Source organism: Colius striatus, chromosome 2, assembly GCF_028858725.1.
Source record: "Colius striatus isolate bColStr4 chromosome 2, bColStr4.1.hap1, whole genome shotgun sequence".
In the NCBI taxonomy this organism is placed as follows: Eukaryota; Metazoa; Chordata; class Aves; order Coliiformes; family Coliidae; genus Colius; species Colius striatus.
The window spans coordinates 121,221,688-121,238,114 of NC_084760.1; the positions used below are offsets into that span (position 1 = coordinate 121,221,688).

The following is a 16,427-nucleotide window of genomic DNA, read 5'->3' on the forward strand; positions in this document are numbered from 1 at the left end:
CGTGACATCACAGCCACTCAAGCCTGAACTAAAACCACGAGCCGAAGCTGGTTTCTGGTGCTGCTCCATCCCACTGCCAATACCTGTGGTTTTTACTATCAGGTTTTCCCCTGCCCTGCTTACTCTTTTTTTTGCATGAATTATTCACATCAGTAGGTGAAACCAGCTATGCAGTTTCTTTCTTCACCCTAAAAAGCGCTGTCAAAGGCACAACAGTGAACTGATGCAAGCCAGAGTTGTTCTTCCCATGCCGTAGGTGTTACAGAGTGAGGGAGGTTTGAAAGAAAACAGAGACCAAAAACCCCTCCCCACATGACATAGGGCCACAGGGTCATTACTGAGTGAGGCATTATGGAGAGTACTTACTTCAGATGATTCGTTCCCTTGCTTAAATCTATCACCAACTCCCAGTACCGTGGCCCCTTCACTCTGATCTGTCAATGCAAGCGTTTGGGTTTCATTACTAGATGTAACCACAAGCACAGAAGAGTTCTCTGCACAGTTCTCCCAAGAGCACCCTTTGACAGCGCTGCCCAGCCAGGAAACTCAGAGGGAAGAGCACCCAGCTTTGTGTCTCCTCCAGTGAAGCTTTCTGGCACAGGGAACTCCCTGCTGCATCACTTCTCGAAGGTGTTACCGATCAAGATTGAAGAGAAGCACCGTGGCTTAATTTAACCCGTGCCCCATAGTGACAGAACTGTCTTCAGAGCCATTCCTGTAGGACAGTGCTGCCCAGAGCCTGGCTGCAACTGGACAGGTAATTAAAGGGAAGTCACTGCAGCACTTGGGGTGAAGGCTGGGTAACTGAACTCTCTGTTAAAATGGACATTTCCTTTACCTGCTTCAGTAAGTGAAGCTCTGGAAGAAGCGTGGGTGCCATCAGCTCCTCGGTGGCTTCTGCATACCACTGTGTGCCCTGCAAAATGCCACCAGCATTCACCTGTCAGCAAAGCTCGCTTTGGTGTGAAAAAGAAAGGTGATGTGCGACTCATTTCTGACAGCTGCCCTGGCAGGGGTCACTCAGGTTGTGCTCACTGAGTCCTGAGGAAACCCATGGCCTAAGCACTGCCTTTCACAGCAGGAAACACCTAAATCAAAGGTGCACTTCCCATGGCTGGATCAACACAGTCACAGGCAAATCGGGCCTCTCAATGGAGTCTGCAGCTCTGAGCTGTGTCATGAACACAAAGGGCTCTTTGCCAGAACCACGCTGCTCCTCTTCTCCCCTGAAATCCCAGGAACCCTGTCTCTAGTCCTTTCAAAAGCATAAGCCTGCACAAGACCAACCCTGCAGAAGGCTCTTTCCCAGGAGACACATGATGCAAGCCCCAAGGACAAACACCAAGTCACCCCCTTCAGCAGAAGGCTTTTCAAACCACAGCTGGTTCCAACCACCTCTGTGCCTTGGACAGCCCTTCCTCTTTACAAGGAGAGCTACGACCCTGGGTCAGTCACGACACACTTGACTGTTGGAAGACTCTGGTGCCTTTTACCTGCCCTGTACCCTGCTCTCAAGCCGACACCAAAGGCCACGTGAGGTGTGAGTGGGCTGAGCAAAGCCCTTCACGTCGTCCACGACTCCAACACAAAGCCGAGGCTGCTGGCCACAGCAATGAGAGCCAGTGTGCCTTGGGCACAAGGTGAGAGCCTTCAGCTGCCTCCCACAGCACCTGTGAGGCCCGTGGCCCCTCGCTGCCTGCCGCACGCGTTACCTTGTAGGTCACCTCGATCAGCGCGTAACACGGGCTGTTGGAATCCACGTCGACGGGCGTCAGGAGCCTGGGTTCTGCTGCCAGCACGTACAGGTGACGCAGGGCCTGCAGGTGGTAGCTGTGCAGGGCAGGGAGGCATCAGCACCCTGCAGCTCAGGCAGGGAGCAACCCCCAAACACCCAGCTACAGGCAGGGAACAACCCCCGAACGCCCAACTACAGGCGGCCCGACAACACAACGTAGTTATGATGAAGTTCATGGTAACGTAGCAGGCTTCCTATTTTTTAACACAGGTGGGTTAGCTAACAGAACAGGACTTAATGCATCCTGACTACAACTGATGGAGAGCCACAAATGCACAGATCTTGCACAGTAGCCTTTTCAGCTGAGGCAGCTGGAGCAGCCAAGCCACAGCAGCAGAGCGAGAGGCTCGGGAAGCCTGCTTGTGAGCCCTCGCTGATCAAAGAGCACAGAATCACAGGGTCTCAAGGGCTGGAAGGGACCTGGAAAGCTCATCCAGTGCAACCCCCCTGGTAGAGCAGGACCAGCTAGAGTAGGGCACACAGGAACTCATCCAGCTGGGTTGGAACGTCTCCAGAGAAGGAGACTCCACCACCATCTTGTACCTTCACTCACTTCTGTTTTCCACTTGATTGGGTTTTTTTAAGTTAAAAACCCTTTAAATAATGTATTTACAGAGCACCTCAGGTAAGAGTTCCAGATCATTTCCCTCCAGGCAACCTCTCTTGTCAGACAGTGACTTAGCTGAAGGAAATATGAAGCCTTACCCAGCACAGCCTTACCGATTGTCCGTGCTGTGAACAGGGAAGTGAGGGTACAGGGCACACAGGAGAGCAGCAATTGAGGAGTTTGAAGTGCTCAGTGAGTACCTGTAGGGAAACATCACTAGTTTCTGTGCTAACACACACTGGCTACTAGCAGAGGGCTTGCAAAGTAATGTTGCTGTCCTGGGGACTGGGAGGACAGTAGTGCAGTGCATACAGCTGTGTCCCTATAGGAGTCCTAAAGCACACGGTGGTAGGAAATAAACACAAGCCAGGAACACTCCTATGGCACTTCAGTAACACAGAGGTATCCAGAAGACAACAGGGCTTTGGTTTGCAATAGGAGATGTCTCTCTGGATCCCTAAGTTCACAGGACAGTAGGGGTTGGAAGGGACCTCTGTAGCCACCCAAGTCCAACCCCTGCTAAAGCAGGTCCATCTCTATGAGCAACATCAAAAATCAAGGGCACTGCACACTGCTCCAGCTGAGGCAGGAGAGGTGAGAGGAGGAAGCAATCCCTGTCTTTGGAAGTGGCAAGTTACCTTCCTCCTCCCAGGAAAAGGAGCCCCAGGGCCATGTGGTGAGCCAGGTGGAAGCCGTAGTTCATCTCTCCGCCCGTCTTCTTGTGCATGAAGCGGCAAAGCTGAAGGACTTGGAGGTTTCCTGAGCCAGCCATCACCATGGCCAGGGACAGCAGCAAGACACTCAGGCATGTTTCCAGGTTATAGTGACCTGTCTTCAAGCACAAGAAGAGGGGAGGCATCATTACACTTCTGTGGTCAAACCCACGCTGCTTTCTACCCCAGAGCTCAAAAACCACATTCCACAGAGAGAGGGAGAGCAGAGGATGAGCAAGGCCCTTCACAGAAACAAGCAGTGATTCACAGCCCTGCTGGGAGAGTTTTGGTGAGAGCCATCAAAGCACCTTCCACAACAAAACCTCCTCCTCACTGAGAGGAAGGCAGAAAGCACTTACTATTGAAGCTGTCGGTGCTGACAGACACTTCAGGAAATCCGTTGCATATTTGTACTGGAAGGGAGAAGAAATGCATGCTAAGCACTGACACAAAAAGAGAAGGGTCAGCTCTGTGGGAACTGAAGGGGAGAAGCAGCAAAGGCTCTTACCAAGCAGTTGAAGGCTGCCATGTTTTCTGAACCAGCAAAGCGGAATCCCAGCGACAGGCAGGCCCCAGCAATGATGTAGACGTGAGCTTGCCTGAGGAACAACACAAGCAGCAAGTGACCACCTGCTTCTCTTCTTCTTACCTGAACACACAGCACTAACTCCTTTACAGTCAAAAAAGGCAAACCAAAAAAGGCTCATCCTCTAGAGAAAACAGAGACCAAAGTTCCCCCAAAGATCAAGGGAGAGGGGTTTTTATGTCTCAAGGGCTCCATTTGTTCACAAGTTTTTCACACAGTCCTTACGCCAGTGTTTCTAAACTCAGGTCTTCAGATGAAGGCAGCTCTGTTGCATGAAGAGATATGCTGTTCTCTCTTATGATCTACAAGAAGCACAAAAAGATAGAGAAATGAAGCCAGGGCACACTGGTTAACTGAAACTCTGGGCATCGAGGGTTCCGAAGTGATACAAGACACCTCTGCCTCACAGGCACACAGATGCTGGGTTTTCTTTTCCCCTCACACTACTCCTCCACTGTGCTTCTGATGCAAAGAGGACACCTTCCAATGCTCCTGGACCTGGTCCCTTCAGGGTATCTAAACAATGGCAGGAGTGTGCCAGCAGCACAGTGTCCCTGCATGTGCTCGGATACGAGAGAACACAGCGCAGGATGAGAGCTCAAGAGGCCATGCAGTCCACCAGCATCCTGTATTTATGACAGATATTTATCTCAGTTACTCATAATGCTCAACTGAAACCTTCTTGCAGCAATTTTGCACCTGACTTCTTGCTGGGGCAGCGTGGAGGAAAGTTTAACCCCCTTTTCCTCTCTCTGGCACCATTCTGGGGATTGAGCAGTGGAATCCTTCCTCAGTCCTCTCCTGTCTGGCATGATGGGATGAGAGTCCCTAGTGCTCCCTTCACAGTCCAGGAATCCAGTATGACCATCATCTGGCACGTGAAGGTGAGTAATGCACACCTCCTTGTGCAGTTCACATCACCACAGAGACATTCCCATGCAGAACAGGCCAGGGGGATGGAAAACGGGGAAGTCAAGGCACTGTGTGTAAACACTTACTTGAGGCACGTTGCTATTAACCCACTTGGAATTGGGCAGGATTTCATCCCACAAAATCAGGCATCGAGCCAAGGTCTAAAAAGAAAGGGAGAAAGCCAAAATGTAAGGAAGAAAACAACCCAACAAACACCAGTGGCCTTTCTTTAATGTACTAAAAGCATCCACAAATGCAGCTGGGCAGCTGCTTCTCAGCAGCACCAGTGACAAAGTTGCTTCTAAGGGATGTCAATTCTGCTGGCAGAAAGAAAGAACCACAGAATAAATCCTTGCAAGGTCTGTGCATACAGCTAGCAAACCAAGAGGAACACTCAGTAGGAGCAGATGCTGTTCTTTTATCTGTGACATTAGTTTGGGAAAGCTATAAAAACTGACCTCAAACAAATCACTCTGATGTTCTCACTCCATTCTGTCTGCAGTGCTGCAGGACAAGCAGGCTGCCTTACTACAAGCAGCAATTGCCTGAAGGTATGAATTTGTCTGGCAAGCACCAGGGTTATCAGCTCTCTAAGGGATTCTGGTGGCGTGCATGCGACTGGATAAAGTGAAAGGTGTTTTTCTGTGTCATTAAGTAGATGGAGAAATGAAACAAAAGAGGAATCTTACCCTCAATAGAAGGAACTCTGGTTTTACAAAGTCCAGCAAATACATGGTGTCTGGTGCTTGAAGCCAGTCAGCAATGGATCTGCAGGGCACAGCAAAGAAGGTTCCAGGTCATAGAATGGTAGGAGTTGGAAGGGACCTTTAGAGATCATCCAGTCCAACGTACTTCAGCAACTCACAGCACCGAGGCACACAAAGCACAGCCAACACTGCAGCAGTTTGAACCACTGCTACAAGCTACTGAGCAACTCCAGAGGTCAATACCTGTTATTAGTCTTCAGGTAGATCATAGCCAGTGCAAGTGTGGCACCTGGGCAGGTAACATCCACATTTATGGTGTCTCCCTCCTGTGAAAACACATCGTGTACCATCAGAGCACTCAACGACAAGGGCAACTGCCTGTGGTGCTGCCCAGGGGCACTCAGTGCCTCAAGACAGGCACCTCTCAGACTTCTAGCAGTACCTGGAAGCAAGAAAACCCAAACCTATCATCACCACCTACCTTGATTTGATAGCTGGGAGACTTGTGCTTCTCTCTGTGCATCCCTGCTTGGAACCGCCTGTGCCCTCCCACCATGTACTGGTAAAGCTGCTCGGGAACGTTGAGGTCTGACATGCCTATCAAATTGCTGCCATGCTAAAGAACAGGAGCAGAAGAAATCATTTGCAAATGCTCTGCTACACAAGGGGAAAAAAAATGCTGCTTTTGGCCAAAGGCAGTTGGGAGCCAAGGACGAAACAGCTCTCACAACCCCACTTCTATAAACAACGATTCTGCTGCTGAGGGCAGGTGAAATGAAGAGGCACTTACCCCCAGACAAACCATGCCTAAGGCCAGCCCAGATGCAAGGGAATAGGACTCTCTGTCTGTGCAGTACTCCATTTCTGGGCCAGGGGGACGTCCTGGAGGAAACAGAACAGTGAAACCCAGCTTTTAAATTCCCAGCTAAGAAAAGAATGTCTAATCAAGCACTGCTTTCCTGATGAAGTGATAAAAGCCCGCCCCATCTGTCCCTTCTCAAAGACAATCAGGGAAGTTCTCAGTGGAATCACAAGTAATTGTCACTTAGCTCACCTACCACCAAACACAAGCCCTCCAGAAGCAGCATCTACTGCTAAATGCCACATTACAAGTGCACACACTTTAGGATCTCCAGACCTATTCAAATGCTGCCAGCAGAGTTCAGAAGCTGTTATTAGGAAAGACTGTGCATATATACCAAGTTACCAGAAACACAGGTACTATTTTACCCTTACAATTTATCCCACTCTCCACTTAATAAACCATCTAGTCTCTTTTAACTGAAGCTACAAATAAATGCAAGCTGATGAGGACACGATTCAGATCAGAAGCTTACTGTTCAGAAGAGAGCTCTAAAAGACTATTGTTTCAAAGGCCTTAATTGGAACAGGAGAAGTTAGGATATGGTGGGTGGAAGTACAGACATTTAGTGAGCCAAAAAGACTGGCCAAGCAAGATGAAAGTGGTTTTTTCCCCACTCAGTGTCTCCACCTCTTGTTTCTACAGTGGCAGCTATCTCATGGACAGGCAGGGGAAATGACAAGTGTCTGGGAAGCATCAGATGCATTGGGTATACAGTGTGGAACAGACCTGCTCAAAAGCTGTAGAGGGTCAGGATCTCTGCAGGTGAGGCATCTGGGTCAGGAGCAACCTCTAGTTACAGCAGTTCTCTCACCATGTTGCTCCCAACCCCAGGAACCCCAGACCAGCTCTCAAAAGTTTCCAGATGGAAGAAAAGCTATCTAAAGTTAGCACCTACCTATTTCAGCCAGCAGAACCTCAGCTGTGTGCCTGTGAGCAGTGCCCTGATATACAAGGCCTATTCCTATGACAGCAGCCACCTGCACGTTGTGGGGCACATCCAGCTCCGTGGAAGTGGGTGGCAGGAGGGCAGGGATGTGGATGCTCAGGAGGCGTGTGGTGGCCATGTCCATTGTGCCCAGCTTGGCTGCAGAAACACCCAGCAACAGCCCAATACTTGTCATCTCATGGCCCTGAGGAGGGAAACAAATACCAGTGACCAAAAGAAAGCAGGTATGTTCAGAGAGGGCATTGGTCCTAGTATGTAATACAGACCTCACACACACACAGAGCAGACAAAACCTTTTTCACCCACCTCTTCCTGAAAAGGAAAACGAGGTGTTATGGGTGTGAAGGCTATTTCCCACATGCATGATCTTACTGCAGAGGCAGACTTCCATCCCAAGCAAATTTGCACTGAGCACAGCTGTAATGTAGATGTTTAGTTTCCCCAAAAAAGCCCCCAAATACTTGGGTTGTTCTAATAACAAACCCTCAAGTTTTTGCTTTGAAAGGATCTTTTCTACCTCCTTTGTAGCCCTTTACCAGTCCCTTTAATCTCATCAAATCCAGCCTTTGTCCCAGCCCATTTCCCTCAGTGCAACATCCATTTCCTGCTGTTTAAGTTTGAATGTGATGATGCATTCAGAGGTTCTTACAATTGAAGGCAAGATTTCCAGAGCACACACATGAGCCTCTTAATGCAAAGTCCATAAAATCCCAAGTCTCTGCCTCAATCTCTGTCAGGCAAATCTGAATGCTGTTTGGCAGAAGTCAAGGGGAAATCCAGATTGCTGAGCTGTCCCAGTGAGCTGTGTACAACGTGGAAAGACTTGGGGGTAGAAGTGCTACTGAAGTCCTGCCCTACCAACATCAGTGCAGCAATGCTGACATCCTCCCACGCCAGGAAACTTCCACCGCAGCCTTGCAGACAAACCTGATGATTTTCCTTTCTTGCTTTGCTTCAAGAACTCAAGTCCTGTAGGTGTTTTTCCTCTGCTGCCTGCAACAGAAGGCCTCACCTTTGTTAGGTAGTCGTGGATGTTGAGCGTGGCAAGTTTGGTGAGGTGCCCGTTGAGCCCCAGGGCCATGAGGAAGCCTGCATACTCGTTGGCTAGTTCAGCAATCTTGGGCTTGTTGTAGACAATCCAAGCTGAGTCTATCTGCGAGGCAGGGGCTATCTTCAGGCCAGCAGCCACCCCGTTGTGAAAGCTGGCCCAGCAGGCCATGTTGGGAGGCACATCGATGTTGCCACTGTTGAGATCCACAGTGGTGTTCCTGGGAGGAGCACGGCCTGCCGGGGACACAAGCAGTGCCAGCTATTAGGTAAAGCCAAACTGCTGCAGAAGCAGCTCTCCACCTCAGCAGGGTGCCATGAACACACACTGACAGCACGTGGGGTAACAGCCTCAGGCAGAAGCACAGCAGAGTGGGTGAACCAGCAGTGTGTCCTGTACGGCCCCAACACTGACCAGCTGCCTGCCCCCAGGTCATTCATTTCCCTTCTCGCTGCTTCTCTGAGACCAGGCCTCACGTTTGACACTAACACTGCTCCTGACCTGCCTTCTGGTCAAGTGGCTGGCACAGCTGAAACCAAAGAGCTCCCTCTTCACAAGAGGCACACTTGAGCTATGAAACCCTTTGCAGAAAGACAAAGAGAGACACTACAAAAGCAACAAGAGGTTTCAGACAGAAGTGGGGTGAAGGAACTGCCACGTTGTGTCAGTGCTGGATTCTACTGCAAGGAAGAGCTGAGACATACCTGTCAGGTTGAGCTTGGGGATGGGCAGCTGCTCCGTGGGCACAGGGTGATAGGAGAACAAGGTGAACATCCCTCGTCCAACAGGCAGTGCCATGGTTCTCTGGCAGAGCTGTAACAGCCTGTTGGGGAGGTGAAAGCAACACCAAACCAATGGCTTCAGTTTCTCCAAACACAGGGTATGAAATGAACCCACAGACACCAGGCAAACCGTGTTTTTCCACCCCCACTATGAGACAGCACGTTGCCTTTCCTTTCTCTCCTTCAATAGGACAAACACTTGAACCAAATCTTTGGTCCTCACAAGGTTCATCTCCAAGGTATACTTCAGCTGACATCATGTTGACACTTGCCATGGTTTAGCCCTTGAGGCTAGGTGCTAGCCAAAGAAACCTGTGCTGCAGACAAAATGAGCAGCTGTATCAGAAACAAGATGAAAGGAGAAACCAAAACAAAGCTGATTGCTCTATGGGCTCTTGCTATGACTAGTGATCACATCTAGTAATAACCTGTGCACAGGATTACCAGCATGCTTCCAAGAACACTGACCACAACTCTTCCCCATGTACCCTGGAAGCACTTTCTAGACTTGTCAGATTACTCAGCCCCTGAGGTCAGACACCAATTCGATGCATCCCTTTGGCTCCTTCCTTCTGCAGAGTGTTCTGCATGTCAATGATGTCCTGAAGTCTGCTTTTTGCTTTGAGTTTTTTCCTCAAACAAGATACTTTTAACAGCCCTAAAGCAAGTGGATAAAGCAGCAGGGTCAGGACAACTGTGAAGCCACTGGGCCTACAGGGGCTCCAACGGGAGGCTTCAAATAGAGAAGGGGATGGGTCAGTGAATTTGCTTTCTGTAGAAGCAATGATGTCCCCCTGACTCAAGCTTAGGCATAAGATCAGCTCTGAACACTGGGGTCTCCAGGTTTAGGCAGGGGTTGGACCAGCCTTTGCTCTCCACACTTTCCATGCAGAGCAGGTCCTGCCTGTGTTTCATACTTAGGTGGGAAATAAAGCTACAACCTGTTTCCAGCACGCTGCTTGGAATTCAGACTCCCAAACTCTCCCACGTGCTGCTCCGACCCAGAGAGCCCTCCAGCCCAAATACAGCAGGTCTGACTTACACTGAGCTTCAAGCCCTTGGATTCTGAACCCCAGCCCTCTTCTGTGTGCCCTTCCCTCAGGCCAGCCTGCGTCACCGTGCAGTTCAGACTGCAACGTCGCACACTGTTTGGTCAGATACACTGAATTTTAAGCCACCAAAACCACTGAAGTGGGTGGGTTTTTTTCACCCCAGTGAAAAAACTAGCAAAGCACTGCTGGAAACAGGGATGGTTTTTACCTGTTTTCTTTCTCCTCTATGTATTCATGGTCACTGGCTTCTGGCATCTGCACGACGTTGACACGGACGGGACGGGCGCTCTGCAGGAGCCTGCGGACCTCCTGCACCCTCAGGTCCTCACTCCAGATGAGGGCCATCACCTCCTCGTTCATGTCGTTCATGCCATCCTCATCCTCCTCTGACTCTGTTCCAGAGGGGATATCAGAGGACAGCACTGGGCCCACAGCCTGCAAGGGGGGGAGAAAGGAGAGAAGTGATTCCCGCTGGTGCACGTGGGTTTAGCTTGTCCTCAGCACCCACACCCTGGATGGGCTCAGCACCGTTACCTGCACCGAGGGGGGTGTGCAAATCAAACAGACTGAGGTTCAGGAAGTCACAAACTGTTTTCCCACTCCTTAACATTCATTTAGGTCATGAGGAGTTCTGAATGTTGCAATCAAAAGACATAGCAAAGGTTGTTGGGCAAAGACTGACAGGAAGGAGCTTGAAGAGGCGACATAGGAAATAGTTGCCCATCCTTCAGAACTATTCTGTGTCTCAGAGCAGCAGTAGGAAAGGGCTTTCCCCTCCTTGCCTACACAATTATCTGTATCAGCTATGAAGACTTGTGTTTTTTCTTCTTCAAGTCAACAGTGAGAAGTCAGGAACCTAGATGAGCATTCTGAGGTGTCCTAAGACAGAGGTTAAACCCCAAAAGGCACAGACACAGTCCCCTGGTGACAACCTGCTTTCAGAAAGGCCAGTACCTACTGATCCTTCACCTAGGCAGAGCTGCTGCTCTGAGTGTTCTGTTCAGGAACTTGCTTTATTGTTCTACTGTGTTTTCATGAACCTGGGGTTTCATTTGTACTCCCTCTATAAAAACCCTGGGAAAAACAAGTCACCCCAGGTGTCTGCTGCTGCCAGGCACCCTGCCTTTCACCACAGTACCACAGCCTTTTTGGAGCTTCCACACCTGAGCTACATGACCAGAAAAACACTCCTGAAGCATTTAATTGCTTAGAAGCACTGTGGAAAAGGCCTCTCTCTATGCAAGGTTTATGAAACCCTCCTTTAAGCCTTGATCCTCCCATGTTTACATCTGGCATCACACAAGCGATGCACAGGACCACCATGAATGGCAAGGGTAGCACAGGCTGAGATGCAAGAGTTTGCCCTCAATGTGCTTGCCCTACACTTGCTCCAGACAAAGCTGTCCCTCTGCATGAGGCATGGCTCACTTCAGTTTTAAAGAGCTCTGGAAAATGAGCTTTCCCACAGAACAGAGTTTCCTCAGTCTGACCAAACCCTCTGGACCCTACAGTGGGCCAGCACAGTCCTCTCTTGTTTCCATCTTTCATGGGTGAGAGGTTAATGCAAAAGACACAGAATCACACAGACTCAGTCAAACAAAGGGTCTTCCTGAGGCTCACTGCTAACACATGACAGCAGCAGTGCCAGAGCATTGACAGCTGATGAATGAAAACCAATTCCTTCTGATAAATGCACACCAAGCGTCAATACACAACCGTCCCACCCATACAGGCAGCGTCCGTTCTGAAACAGGAAACTCCACCCTGCCCTCCTGAGAAATGACAAACAATTTGGTGTTTGAAGATCACTTCATCCTTTTAAGGCCATGTGTATTCGGGGCATTGTTATAAAGTGAGGGATAAAACTCAAAGTCAGCATCATTTTCAGGTTCAGGTTCATGGTTGGACAAAATTTCCCCAATGGAATGAAGAGGACAAGGGAAGCAGCTCACTCACTCCTGTCTGACACATTAACCCCTGGTTTGGATATGTAGTTAGTTGTGAAGCCTCTGCTGTATAAAATGGGAATGGTTTTAATGCCACTTCCAAAGCTGAGACAGCAAAAAGGATCTTGACCAAGATGTACCAAGAAGGACCCCGAAGGAAGCTCCAACTCCATGAGATGCCAGCGACTCCCAGCAGCAGAGGAAAGCGTTCAGCAGTAAAAACACCACATGCTCTGTGCCATTTGACTTCAGGGCACAACTAACTGAACCCATTCTGAGGCAAAAAAACCACAGAAAGATGAAAAGTGTGTTTCAGAAAGCAATCCAGCTCTTCCAGAGGAAAGGGAGATGTCAGCTGTGCCAACCCAGGGAGGAGGCAGACTAAAGAGCCACTTCCTTCTCCCTGTGCCATGGCTGCTTCGATGGCAGAGTCTCTGCACAGAATACCAGAGCCCCTAACATCTCCTGAGGGTGTAGCTATTTTGGAGGACTTGGAGGCAAATAGCTCTGCAGACACAACTTTTGAGCACCATACCTAAACCAAGCTCAAAACCTGATGTGTATTGACTGCTGTCACAGCTATGCACACACTGCTCCTTGTGCTGGATGCTGGTTTTTATACTGAACCCCTCCTGGGTCTGTAAACCCCGTGTAAATCTCGAGTGCTGCACCTTCTGAAGCCCTGAGCAGCAGCCGAGGCTGGGGAAGCTTCTGAGCAGAGCTCTCTGCCCAACACCCAGTGCCATGAGATCTGTTTATAGCCATAACTCACCGATTTCCCCTTTGGCAGGTTCCCTTCACAAGCCTGTTTGGACAGGTCCTGGCGCCCAATCAGGAGACAAACTGCTTCTGGCCAGTCTGAGGCTGGCTGCTCCCGGCAGTAGTAGATTGCATCTCTGATGGGAAGAGCCACACCGAAGGGGAGAGACTCCAGGTCTCGTAGGGTGAAGCCTTCAAATGAACGAGAAACACGCTCAACTGCTTCATCAAAGCAAGATCAAGTGTAGCTCACATAGTGCAAGCACCAGACTGTTAGCTTAGGACTGTTACCACTGTGCACAGGGATAACTAAAGCTGCTCTTACCGACGTTAGTCATCCAAAGAACTAACTTCTCAGCCAGGCTGGGAACAGATGTGCTGCACCTGAAACTGCCTCTGTAAAATAAAGGGGAATAAAGGAGAAGCCAGTAAAAAACAGTCTGAAAGGCAGCAGAAAGCAACAACCTCCAGAGTTCAAAATAAGGCTAAAAAGAAGCAGCCCCATACCGATCCTCATCCTCTTCCATTTGCTGCTTCCGTGGTCCTGGAAAAGACAAGGCCACGTTACTCCCGTGCTCCCCAAGCCACAAGGGCAGCACACCACAAGCACAAGGCACTGAGAGATGCTGGAATGGCATCAAAGCATCATTACCTGAGGTAATCTTGTGCAGATAATGGGAGGCTTCGTTAGATACGGCGCTCTCGTCACCAAGGATGTACAGAGCCACGCTCTGCGGAGGAAAGAGGCCCCAAAACACACCGTCAGAGCCCCAGTTTTGGAGTTAACTCCAACAACTTAAACACAGTGGGACAGGCTTACTGTGAAAAGGAGACAGGCACAGCTGAACAAGTAACAATCACTTAAGTTTTCTGTCTCTAAGTCTGGGAATACTAGATCCTGAACCAATGAACTGCATTTTCCCTAACAGCCCTTTCAAAGGTAACAAGGCAAGGTCTTCTAAAGAGAAAAACATGCTTCTAGTCACCTTTGCCGTGCTTCTTACGTGGCATTTAATTCCTCTTGCAAAACACACACATCACCTACAGAAACCACCCTGCACTCAGTGTGCCCCATGCCTTGGATGCTGGCTACTCGGTGAAGGCTGTGAGCGAAGAGCTGCTCCCCACTCAAAGCAGGGTCCCCTTCAGCAAAGTCCAATGAGCTGTCACACTATTTACTGTGTGATTCTGGCAGACCAGCTGGCAAAGGCTAAAGCTACAGGTAAAAATCCTTGTGTTTCTCATTGAGACCTTCCAATGACAGGCTGCTGACACGCCAGCTCTCACCTCCACGCAGGCCAGTCATGCACAAGTAAGAGGAAAGACAGGAGTGGATGGAGCAACACAGGTGATGGCCCAAGGCAAAGGCCACAGCTCTTCAGAGCTCGAATGCAGAGGCAAATTTCAAGTGAAAGCATCAGCACTTTAAATAGTGCTGCTGCCTCACTCCTCACTCTGAAGCAGAGGACTGGCAGCTCGCACCAGAGACTCCACAGCTTGTCTCGGAGTGCACCTGAGCAGAGTCTCTCCTCCTTGTTCTGCTCTTCAGCCACTTCAAGCTCAACAGTTCTGCTTCAAACCCTACATTGGCAGGTTTTCTCCACAACCACTTTGTGAATAAGAGAGGGAGGCTGACCAGAAGATAACATCAGCACTCACGACTACTCATGCAACTCAACAGTGATGCTGATACCTGCCCAAGAAGAAAGCTGGGAAATTCTCAGTCACAAGATACAGTTAACTTCGAGTTCTGATATTACTGTGCACATGCCACTACTGCAAACCACAAAAAAACACAAGCAGTGAAGCATGGGCTACTCACTCTGCACTCATGAGCTCTCCTTCCCGAGCTCAAACACCTCCTCTCCCCTGCCAAAGCCCATCCACACCCAGCAGTAACACTCAAGTCACCAAAGAGGGGACTGGCAGGGATTTCTCTCTGATGAATACATGTTATTCTCCCTGTGGACAGGCTGGCACTGCACAGGGATACCCAAGAGAGTTTTGTGCAGAAAGATGAGCTCTGCTTAGTATGGAGCAGCAGCACTTGGAGATGCTGAAGGCCCCAAAGAGTACAGCTACAGCAGAGTTATTTATCACAAGCTCAATACCCCTCCAGCATGCCCCTGCTGCTCCACACAGCACAATTAAGCCCTCTGTTATGTCACATCCCACTGGGGACACTCCACTTGAAGGAAATCAAGCAGCTGGGACAAACCCTGGCCACAGTGCTGCTATGCTGACAGAAGAAACCATCTCCCTTTTACCAAAGTACCTACCAGTACTACCAGCTTGCTCCTCTCACAGACTCCTGGCAAGTAAGGATAAGGCTGCACTCCCTCTCCCTTCAGACACGAACTCAGCCACTGAAAGATACTCGGAGGCTCAGCAGAAAAAAAGGAGGGATGGTGCATGAAACCTGTTTGGACTTAATCACATGAACAGCAACGACACTGAGTTCATGGCAAATGCACAACAGCTCCCCTCTGTTCCCCAGGCAAGCCCTATGGAGCTTCTATAAACAACAAAACCCACAGCACTTCCCCAATATGTCACACATCTCCTTCCTGTTACATGGAACTTTATAGATCCACAGGAAGGAAAACCTGAGACACCTCCCTGCCTTTCAAACACCAAGTGATCTCAGCCCACAGTGACCAGGAGTGAGTACTGAGCAATTCTCAAAAGCCTCACTGCAGCAGCCTTGAAATTCAGTAACATTGAATTGCTTCAGTGAGAGGACAACCCAACTACAGCCTCTTTGCCTTCTGTGTCCTCAAACAGGAGGAGCAAAGCCTGAGCAATGCTATGAGGTGTTTTTATTTTGGTCAGAACAGCTTTTCTTACACGACAGGCACGTTTCAGCTGGCAGGACACTAACCAGGAGCACAGACAACATATGAGCTTAGTTTAAGTTCTGTGGGTTTAGCTCTGGTATAGTCTTTATGAGGCATAAATGAGAGGCTGCCAGCCTAGCAATACTTTCCACCAGAGAGGCACAGCTCACTACCAGGCTTTTCCACAGCTGTCTGCTAAGATCTCTCAGCCAGCCTGAGCTGGGAGTTTGCCAAGATGAAACCATCATTCCCTCCCCAAGCTCTTAATTCTGGGGAGTGGCCCATGAGGCACTGGACTGGAGGCACCAGCTCATGACCATTTCACTCTAGTTTTCTTCACAGGCTACATGAAAAAGGATCAAGGCAACCTCAGCACAGTGGGCACAGCTTTGCTTATTGACATTAAGACCTGACCAGCTGTGTTCCCTATTAGAGACTATCTGCACATCATTATCATTGAATATCCAGCTTCACAAAGCCTTAAACTCACCTTGATCAATTATGCAAGTCTGCCTGGAGGTTTTTACAAGGGCTGGATAGTCTCTGTAGTAATAATCTATATAAGCTTCAAGCTTTAAGTCCCTAGAATGAGAGAGAGATGAGAATCACATTAGAGGGGGGAGTTAAAAACCCCCAAACAAAACCCTGTTCCACCCTCCTGCAATTCCATGACACTTTCTGTTGAGTTTTCTTAATGTTTGGGTACACATTAGCACTTTTAGGAACCCTTTAGCCACACAGCTACAGTAGGTGCTACTGAGGAAGAACCTAGAGCCTTAGGGAAAAAGGGATCCCACTAGAAACAGCAAACACAACTCGGGGAGATGTGACTGGACCTTTGACTTCAACAAGTATCTGTGCTTATCTATATG

The 16,427-nt window shown here is 49.4% G+C and overlaps 1 protein-coding gene across 4 annotated transcripts in view; it reads right to left on the reverse strand.

Moving 5' to 3' along the window:
- ANAPC1 (anaphase promoting complex subunit 1) overlaps positions 1-16,427 on the reverse strand; it is a 32,551-nt gene that overhangs the window by 4,882 nt on the left and 11,242 nt on the right. For all 4 annotated transcript variants that reach the window (XM_061989372.1, XM_061989374.1, XM_061989373.1 and 1 more), the window contains exons 19-41: positions 16,046-16,137; positions 14,998-15,146; positions 13,371-13,449; positions 13,226-13,262; positions 13,044-13,114; positions 12,732-12,910; positions 10,222-10,448; positions 8,884-9,002; positions 8,144-8,415; positions 7,081-7,315; positions 6,111-6,202; positions 5,802-5,936; positions 5,564-5,646; positions 5,303-5,381; positions 4,700-4,774; positions 3,927-4,003; positions 3,624-3,714; positions 3,475-3,528; positions 3,041-3,234; positions 2,516-2,602; positions 1,713-1,830; positions 839-916; positions 367-434 (exon numbers count right to left, since the gene is read on the reverse strand). In XM_061989372.1, the coding sequence (XP_061845356.1) occupies positions 367-434; positions 839-916; positions 1,713-1,830; positions 2,516-2,602; positions 3,041-3,234; positions 3,475-3,528; positions 3,624-3,714; positions 3,927-4,003; positions 4,700-4,774; positions 5,303-5,381; positions 5,564-5,646; positions 5,802-5,936; positions 6,111-6,202; positions 7,081-7,315; positions 8,144-8,415; positions 8,884-9,002; positions 10,222-10,448; positions 12,732-12,910; positions 13,044-13,114; positions 13,226-13,262; positions 13,371-13,449; positions 14,998-15,146; positions 16,046-16,137 (2,691 nt within the window). The remainder of the gene's footprint in view (positions 1-366; positions 435-838; positions 917-1,712; positions 1,831-2,515; positions 2,603-3,040; positions 3,235-3,474; positions 3,529-3,623; positions 3,715-3,926; positions 4,004-4,699; positions 4,775-5,302; positions 5,382-5,563; positions 5,647-5,801; positions 5,937-6,110; positions 6,203-7,080; positions 7,316-8,143; positions 8,416-8,883; positions 9,003-10,221; positions 10,449-12,731; positions 12,911-13,043; positions 13,115-13,225; positions 13,263-13,370; positions 13,450-14,997; positions 15,147-16,045; positions 16,138-16,427) is intronic.